Source organism: Myotis davidii, unplaced genomic scaffold (assembly GCF_000327345.1).
Source record: "Myotis davidii unplaced genomic scaffold, ASM32734v1 scaffold32, whole genome shotgun sequence".
NCBI classification, from domain to species: domain Eukaryota; kingdom Metazoa; phylum Chordata; class Mammalia; order Chiroptera; family Vespertilionidae; genus Myotis; species Myotis davidii.
Window position 1 is genome coordinate 4,848,700 of NW_006286587.1, and position 9,414 is coordinate 4,858,113.

General features: G+C 40.9%; 1 protein-coding gene across 2 annotated transcripts in view; it reads right to left on the reverse strand.

Moving 5' to 3' along the window:
• HAO1 (hydroxyacid oxidase (glycolate oxidase) 1) overlaps positions 1-9,414 on the reverse strand; it is a 72,516-nt gene that overhangs the window by 33,817 nt on the left and 29,285 nt on the right. For both annotated transcript variants that reach the window (XM_006758079.1, XM_006758080.2), the window contains exons 3-4: positions 8,315-8,570; positions 1,020-1,195 (exon numbers count right to left, since the gene is read on the reverse strand). In XM_006758079.1, coding sequence (XP_006758142.1) covers positions 1,020-1,195; positions 8,315-8,570 — 432 coding nt within the window. The remainder of the gene's footprint in view (positions 1-1,019; positions 1,196-8,314; positions 8,571-9,414) is intronic.

The following is a 9,414-nucleotide window of genomic DNA, read 5'->3' on the forward strand; positions in this document are numbered from 1 at the left end:
TTTTAACATTTAAAAATAATTAAAATCAAAGTATATTATTAGTTGAATTTTGTCCCTCAGAAAGGTATGTTGAAGTCCTAACCCCCAGAAACCTGTGAATGTGACCTTATCTGGAAACAGGGTCTTTGCAGATGCAATCACGTTAAGATGAGACTGCACAGATCCCAGAGACAGCCAAGCGGAAATCTGAGAGTCCTCTCTGAGTGTTCCTTCTCCCTCAGCCTTCAGGTCCAATCAACCACCACCCTGATGATTACGCCTCATTGATCTCTCTCCATCCAAGTCCTTCTCTCTAGCCTACTGCTATTGCGTAAGTCCAAGAACTCATTATCTCTTACCTGGACTGTTGCAACAGCTTAGTCATTGGTCCCTCTCGATTCAGTCTTGACCCCTTTTAATAATCATTTCCAGCGCAGTTAGAGTTACTTATATAAAGTGCAATTTGATTACATTGCTCTGCTGTTTAAAACCCATACCTTGCTTCCCCTTCCCTCTAGTTCAGCCGTAGGCAAACTACTGCCCGCGGGCCGGATCCAGCCTGTTTGAAATGAATAAAACTGAAAAAAAAAAGACCGTACCCTTTTATGTAATGATGTTTACTTTGAATTTATATTAGTTCATACAAACACTCCATCCATGCTTTTGTTCCGGCCCTCCGGTCCAGTTTACGAACCCATTGTGGCCCTTGAGTCAAAAAGTTTGCCCACCCCTGATCTAGAGCTTGTCAAGCTCCATGACTGATGACCGCTCCAAAAAAAAAAAAAAAAAAAGGAAACAGTATCCTAATGCTTTGAAATGGGTAACTTCTTACTTCATGGGAGTCCTGCTCTCTTTCAGTGCATTACCTAAGAATTTGGACATTATTTACTCACTAACATCAAAAGGGAGAATTGAGAGATGGAATATCTCTTTTGTTGCCCATGTTAATTTTTCCTGATTATTTTCCCTTAAAAATGTCATGATCATATCCACAAAGGATCATAAAATCAGAGTGACGTCAAGTAGAGAAATAAACAAACCTCTCAAAATTCCTTTGGCAACAATTGGCAGCGATGTCAGCCCCCTCAGCCATTTAATGTCCTCCCAGCTGATGGATGGGTCTATAGCTTTTGCCACGTATGCAGCAAGTCCACTGTTGTCGCCAAAGTTTTCCTTTGGAGAAAATGCTAAATCATTGCTTTCAAAATTTTTCATCCTGAAATAAAGAGATATATAAAGTGAGAAACTCCTCAAAGATGTCTTTACAATAAGTCACTCAAAAGAAAAAGTTACCCTTTTCACACCCATTGCTTGTCTACTCCTCAACCATCCAGAGCAGTGATTTTCAACCTTTTTCATTTCGTGGCACACTTAAGCTAATTACTGACATTCTGTGGCACACCAAAAAATATATTTTTATTGATCTGACAAAAGAAAATTGGTGTAATTTTGATTCACTCACATTGAACAGCTATTGTTGTGTTGGCTGTTGTCATGTTTTTTTAATTTGACAATCTAAGGGAAAAATGGTCAGTGGCTCTGACTAAATAAATAGTCAGGTATTTCATGTTTTAAAAATTGCCCACTGGTTGAAAATCGCTCATCTATAGGTTGGTTGCAATCATATTTTCCTTTTTTTAAATAGTTTTATTGATTTCTGAGAGGAAGGGAAAGGGAGAGAGAGAGAATCGTTGATGGCTGCCTCCTAGAGATCGAGCACACAACCCTGCTAGCCAAACTTTTCTTTGGGTAAAAATATAGCTGTACATTGACCTCTGACTTAGTCATAACTCTTTCTTCCCTTGCGCTAGCTCTGCCATTGAATATAGAAATGATCTTGGGGCCATAACTATAACAATTTTATATAAACCTAGAATTACATAGGCACACTATTTTAAATTTATTTTTAAGAGGATCATAAGATTTCCTTTAATATAAAACTAAGCTTAGTGCTTTTTACATTTTAGTGTACTTTCAGCTAAAATAACTGGTTGAGTAGCTTGGGTGGCATATATTATCAAAGAAAATGAACATTCACATCCCACATAACTCTACTCAAGCCATTGGCAAAGTTTTCACGATAAGTATTAAACAGTAAGCTCTATAGTTTCATGGACTTAGGAGGCCCTTATACATCATTGAAAATTCTAGCTCCATGAGAGTCAGACTGTTATCCATCTATTTGTTGAGCCTTGGTATGGGTTTTAATACTCAAACATCTCTTTTGTAATCAAACCACTAAACTTGGTGATACTTGAACATCTCTTTTGTAATCAAACCACTAAAGGTCATACATTTTATCACAGACTTTGGTCTTCCATTGTCATTCTAACTTGAATTAAGCTAACCTTCTGGTCAAGAAATATATCCATATTATGGAGAGCTATTCCATTACTTAGAAATGATGTTAAGTGATATTAAATCCCAAACTTTTAAGTAACATTGGTAATAAGTGAAAGGTCTGGTCTGTCACTCCCATAGCAAGACCAGAGGGGGAAAAAAAGAAAAACATCTGTATGTGTATATACTCTGCACAGCACCCACACCCCTCCCAAACAGGCTACAGTGTTTCAGCAGAGGCGGGGTGAAAGGGTGAAATGGATAGGAAAAAACAGAAACATGGATAAAATTATATAAATAACTGTTGTTATTCTTGGACGGTGCAATGCAGATCAACACTTGAATGAATGTTGCCTTACAGAAATTTCAGTGCACAATGAAGCCTTGTTGTTACTCTCAAACGTTGTTCAAAGCCAGAAGCCAAGAAAAAGTTTTCAGATATCTTGACAGGGACCCGCGATGGAGTGTTTTACCAATGGCTCTGAAGAAAACCTCCGTGAATGCTATTTTTATTTGAATTGTGACATATACACAAGAAACACTTAAAGCGGCTTCTGATAACCAAAATATTCCATTTCGTAAGGAAGGAAGGGGGCAACATCCAAATAATAACATGATTACTTATGACTTAATTCTCGAATCCCAATCTATTTAATGACCCAAAGGCAAGGGATAGGATTTCTTCTTTGTAAGGAACTCGTTGTGCCTTGAATGTTCCTCAAATATGCTTTTTAATCTAATATTGAAATTATTTTAGCTTTTAGTAAGTTAGCATCATAAAAACAGTAACAACTACTAAAAGAAAGTTAAACATTATTAAATCACCAATGGTAACACCAGCAATAAATATTGTGGGGAAATATGTGATATTATTTTATTGTAGTTATTGATAATATGCCATTAAAGATAAAGCTACATGTCTCCATAGTGGGAAATAAAATAAAAAATAACAGTCAGTAGAGCCTATGATATCAACTCAATATGAGAGAGACAGAGATTCATAATACATACAGGAATTGGTACATGGACCCCTAGCCTTTAATTCTGTGGTTAGGGAAACACATATTGAGAATATAGCCCTGCTAATCTCTTCCTCAATGTGGCTGGGCAGTTAAAAGAAAGTTTGAAGGAATGGGTTTTAAGTTTGAGTACAAACCTTTGCTCAACTTCTTACCAGTCATGTTTTATTGGGTAAATCTCACATGATCGAATACAGTTCTATTTATTGATTTGGCATTACTTATTGAGCACCTACTGTGTGCTAGTGTTTTAGATATTTAGGGTAGACCAAAAATAAAACATTCAAAAATCCCTGGCCACATTGAGTTGATATTCTAGCAAGAAGAGACAGAAAATAAAAAATAAATATAATCAATAAGTAATTTATGGAGCAAGTTAGATTATAAGTGCTATAAAAAAATAAATGAAAAGGCCCTAGCAGGGTGGCTCAGTTGGAGAGTTGGAACATTGTCTCATACACCAAAAGGTTATGGGTTCGATCTCCTGTCAGGGTGTGCAACTGATCAATGTCTCTCTCTCTCTCTCTCTCTCTCTCTCTCTCTCCCCCTTTCTCTCTCAATTTCTCCCCCTCCTAAAATTCAATTTTAAAAAAATCTCTGCTGAAGATGTAAATGAATAAATATGAATAAATACATTTTTGAAAGTACTGCAGAATAAGAGGTAAGTGAGCTGGCAGAGGGTTGACTTGAAAATAAAATATGGTAATCAAATTTAGCCTCATTGAGAAGCTACCTTGTAGAGGAAATGAGCAGATCGGTGTTATTGGGTATGCTACTTGTTGCTGCTATAGCAAAAGATCACAAACCTAGAGGCTTTAAAATGACACAAACTTATTACATTATAGGTGTGGAGGCCAGACGTCCAGAATGATTCCCACTAGGCTCCACTCAAGGTGTGGATAGGGCCGTTCTCCTTCCAGCGGCTCTGAGGGAGAATCCCTTTCCTTGCCTGTTCCAGCTTCTAGAGACCACCTATGTTCCCTGACTCCAGATGACATCACTCCAACCTCTGCTTCTATCATCACCTTGCCTTCTCTGACTCGGACACTCCTGCCTCCCTCTCATGAAGACCCCTTAGCTACCTTAAGTCTGTGAGAGAACTCAGGATAATCTTCCCACCTCAGAGTCCATTTTGCCATGTAAATAACATCTTCACAGGTTCCAAGGATTAGGACATGGACATCTTTGGGAGCTCCTCATTCTGTGTAACACAGTTATATTGTGAATGTTTTTCTAACCAAAGAATTCAGAGGCTATTGAGCCATATACCTAGTCCACCTTCACAAATATTTCTCTTCCCCAAATCCTCTCCAAGGTCCCCACACATACTGTGTCTCTATTCTGATCTCTACTGTTTATTTTTATTTTGCTTTCCCAATATAAAGACACGTAGACCCATCCCTGATATAGAAACATAGGAAAAGTGAAGAAGTGAGCGGTGCATTGATTTGGGGGAAAGCTATCACAGGCAGAGGGAGGAATCAATTCTGAGGCCCTAAGGCACTAGCACGCCTGGTGTGTTGAAGGAAGAGTAGGGTTGCCAATGTGGCTCAGTGAGTAGGGAGGAGGATGCTAGGAGATGAGGTCCAGGAAGCAATGGGGGGCCTGCTCATGTTGGCCTCATAGGCTACTTTTATGGTGAGAGACCTGGGAAGACAATGACAGTCTGATCCTTTTGTGTGTGAGCTGTTCTGGTTGCTATAATCAATAAACCATGCTGGGGCTTAAGGAAGCATGTCCCCAGGCAAATCACCGGAAGGGTAGGTGTCATGATTTATCTTGAACATAGTCAATGATTGGAAGTTCCTTTTCTTCTCTTTCATCTGCCCTGGCGTTACACCAAAGAGCCAGATCTTTACCCAGAAAAAATGAACTGTCCCCTGGGGTGTGGAGACAGAAAGGGCCCTGCCTCAGAGCCTCTGGCACCAGCCTAGGGAACTGGCTTCATTCCTGGCTTCTTCCAAGAGCAGATGAGTATTCTCCTAACCGCCCCTCACTTTCAGGAACCTCCGTGCCATGCAGAATGCACACACACGCATGTGTTTTGCATATAGACCAAGCAGAGATTACCAAACTCCTGAACTCTGGCTGGTCCCAGATGCCAAGAGTCAGAACCCTCCCCCACCGCGGCAGAGGAAGTAGCAAGGGCTGGAAAGAGCCACTGCTTTACAGACTCATTCTCCTCTGGATTTCCTGCCTCCCTCGCCTGCCAAACCTCACTCTGCAAAGCCCGGCTTCACCTTCTATGAGTCAGGTCAGCTGCGGAAAGAAACCTGATTTCATATCAGGCTGGAACAGAGGAGCTTTTCGGTTGTATGTGGCCTCAGGCGGAAGCCTGGCCCTCCCATTAGTGGGCTCTGCCTTCGACTGCTGAGTGTGGGCCACGGGGAAGCCAACCAGAGGAGCTGGCCCGCCTGCAGCCCACCAGGACCAGCAAGGCCAGAGGGCACTCTGGGAGTGCGGCATCCAGCCCCGGGGTGTTTCCTGCGTCCTCAGTGATCTGGGCGTATTGCTCATTATTTGATCATCTGTAGACGGGAGGTGTGACAAGCCACTTTTGTGCACATGGACAGCTAAAAAGAGCCTCTGTCTCATGGTCTGGTGGGTCATCTGGGTGGGAGCCCGGGAGCAAAGGAAAAGGGGGGAAAGCAAATCCCGCTCCTGACTGAGTGGCGTGGCACCGAAGGAGCAAGACAGCAGCCAGAAGCAGCAACTGCGTCATCGCCCACGTCTAAGTACCTGCCACTGTGAACACCTTTTGTCACCCAGAGCGAGAAAGTGCTTCCGAAGCTGCAGAAATAACCCTACTGCTGTTGTTATTATTGTTGTTAGTCATATTAACAGGAGGAGGAGGAAAGCAGCAAACTCCTTTTGAAATGGCAAAAGAAAAATAATGAGGAATGTTTCCTGTTAGAAGCCTTAGGTGGCATACTAATTTTAGAAAGTCTAAAAAAATAAGGTAATCAAAACAGAGAAATAATGTGAATACAGATCTCATCGTAGGGAAATTTGAAGCCATCTACTTTCTGATGAATTTGGCAAAATGTAGGAATATGTCAGGGGTCTTTTACTTTTATTTTCTTAGAAAGACAGGGTTTCTGGGTAACCCTGGTCTGGGAAACAGGAGGCAGGTCTGATGGGAGAATACTTTCTCCTTCTGTCATTGGCCACTGAAGGTACCACATTCAGAAATAATATCCTAAACCCGCTGGAGGTTGAGAACATCACACAGCTACTTTACATAGGGCTCAGCAACAAGATTTGATGCACATAGTTTATACCCAGTTAGGTACGTACTCAGCAGAGCTATAGGACAGTTGTGTGACACCCAGGACTGTATAAGGACAGCTCTTCTTGTTGGATTATCCTAGACATTTCAAAAACAAGATGCCTGGAGTTATTAAGGTTGGCTCTTATGTCAATGAAGATGGGTGAGCCACTCATGTTCCAAGTCACTTCTATTAGGACTCATCTAGGCAGGTAAGTGTTTTATCCAGATAACTCCAAGTGTACAAAACTGATCAATTTGGGGATGACAATGTACTAAAAAAAGACACTCTCTCTCTCTCTCTCTCTCTCTCTCTCTCTCTCTCTCTCTCGTTGCGATACATCCTATTCTATAACATATGTGGAATTCCTGGCTTCCAACAATCTTTGCAACCTTCTATGAAATGCTGATTTGATTTTGAATCTTCCAGATTTTAGAAGGATTAACGTTACATGCAGCCAGAGTAAGCAACAGCCCATGTAAATGAGGTCTAGGATCCAAAGAAGGCATCCCTCGTTGTTTCTACTTCTCCCATGGAGGCTGTGAAATCCCATCATCAAAATGTCTTCCATTACAACTAATATGTTGATTCCTGTTCAAATGTGTTTAGCCCTGAAGGTTGTCAGTCACACATTGCTATGAACAATCCTTATAGCAGATTTTGGTGGGAACTGGGGAAGGATAGAATAAAAGGGAAAAGAGGTCTGTAGTTTAGGGAGGTTGGGGTCTTTCTTAGTAAACTCCACTGAAGTCCCAGCTTTACTAAAGATTATCCTAATTCTAAATTATTACAGGAAAAAGGACAATTCCCTGCTACTGCGCAAGCTGACTGACCTAACAAAAACATCATTGTTCAGCCATAGATTACTAGACACACTGTTTATGCTAATATGAGTGAGTGAATGAATGAATGAACCTGGGAATATATGAATTAATGTTCACCTATGATTATGTAGGGCTATTGCAGCGCTGGACAGATAGGCTCAGTTGGTTAGAGCATCGTCCCAATACACCAAGGTTGCAGGTTCAGTCCCCAGTCAAGGCATCTACAAGAGTCAGCCAATGAATGCATAAATGGGTGGAATAACAATTAATCTCTTTCATTCAAACCAATCAATAAATTTAAAAAGAGGGTTATTGCTCAAAGAAGTAGTTGATGAGGGATCAAGCATGTGGCTCCTCTTGTCTCCACTCTTTAAGTTTTCTTCAATCTTCCTAGCCCAGATACAATGAAAAATAAAAGTTACTAGGTGGCTCTGTGATTTCAACAAGACCTAGGATATTGGGATCACAATAAAATTGTATCCTGGGCTATATTAAGTATCTTCTATCTATATGGCAATTCATACTTCTCCAAGCCCTTAATGTACTCTGATACATAACTGTATTTGACTTTTATAAATATATGGGCAATTTCTATCCCTCTTTTATAGCTCAAGCATGTGACACCCACTAAATGAGTGTGATCTGCTGGATCTTGCCAATTATGGGGATATTTGGCAAGGACAGTATCCCTAGAATCCAGACCCTATCAGCCCTAGACAAGATCCCTTTCAACCATACTCATGGTGCAACATTCTATGAAGAACCAATTCCCTAAGCCACTCACTTGGGAACTAGAGAAAACTTTTGGAACTGGCTCATGACAAGAGCAAAGAAAATTAGAAGAATATCTCAGGGACCCAGGAGGCCAGAGACCGATGGTTACCTGAGTTGTGGTGGCAGCTTGAACCTGTTTCGCACGTCGTCAAAGCGGTTGCCCAGATAAGGGGTGTCCACTGTCACAAATATGGCCTTGTAGCCCATCCGCTCGGCCCGCCGCACGAGCTGCTTGGTGACGTCACGGTCCTTGTAGATGTACAGCTGCAGCCAGCGAAGCGCCTCACCACCAGCCTCTGCCACCTCTTCAATGGAGGAGGTGGCCCAGGAACTCAGCATCATGCCGGTCCCCAGTGACCTGCAGGCTGAGAAAGAAAGAAAGGAGAAGATCAAGGCAAGCCTGGCATTTTCCCACTCCGAATACTTCAGTTGTAGTTTAAGGGGTAAAGAACCTATAAGGGCAATTTGGCAAACAGAAGTAAAATCTTCTCAAATTTAGAAATATTCATCTTTTCCCCACACACTGTGAATTTATCTTGAAGACAAAAATGAGTCATTTAGCCAAAAATGTGCCAAATGTAAGATTAAAAAGTTGGGGAAAATCTGACATCTAACCTTAGGGGGTTGGATATAATATAGTTCATATTTAAAATGAAATGTATACTCCATTAAAGGTAATATTTTTGTGATCATTAATTTAGTGTCAACTTGGCTAGGCCATGGTATTCAGATATTGGCTTAAGCATGTCTGGATGTCGCTGTGAAGTTATTTTTTTTAGATGAGATTTACATTTAAATCAGCATACTTTGAGTAAGGCAAATTACTCTCCATGTGTGGATGGGCCTCATCTAATCAGTTGAAGGCCTTAAGGAAAGGACTGACCTTCCCTGAAGAAGAGGGAATTCTGTCAGCAGTCTTTCTTCAGACTCAAATTGCAACATCAACTTGTCTCTGAATATGCATCCTGCCAGCTTACCTTAAAGATTTTGGACTTGCCAGCATTCAAAAGTATATGAGGCAATTCCTTAAATAGTCAGATAGAAGATAGATAGATAGATAGATAGATAGATAGATAGATAGATAGATAGATATTCCTCTCTCTCTCTCTCTCTCTCATAAATAAATAGATAAATAAAAAATAAATAATTAACGGAGTCCTGGCTGGTTTGGCTCAGTGGATAGAGTATCCACCTGCAGACTCAAGGGTC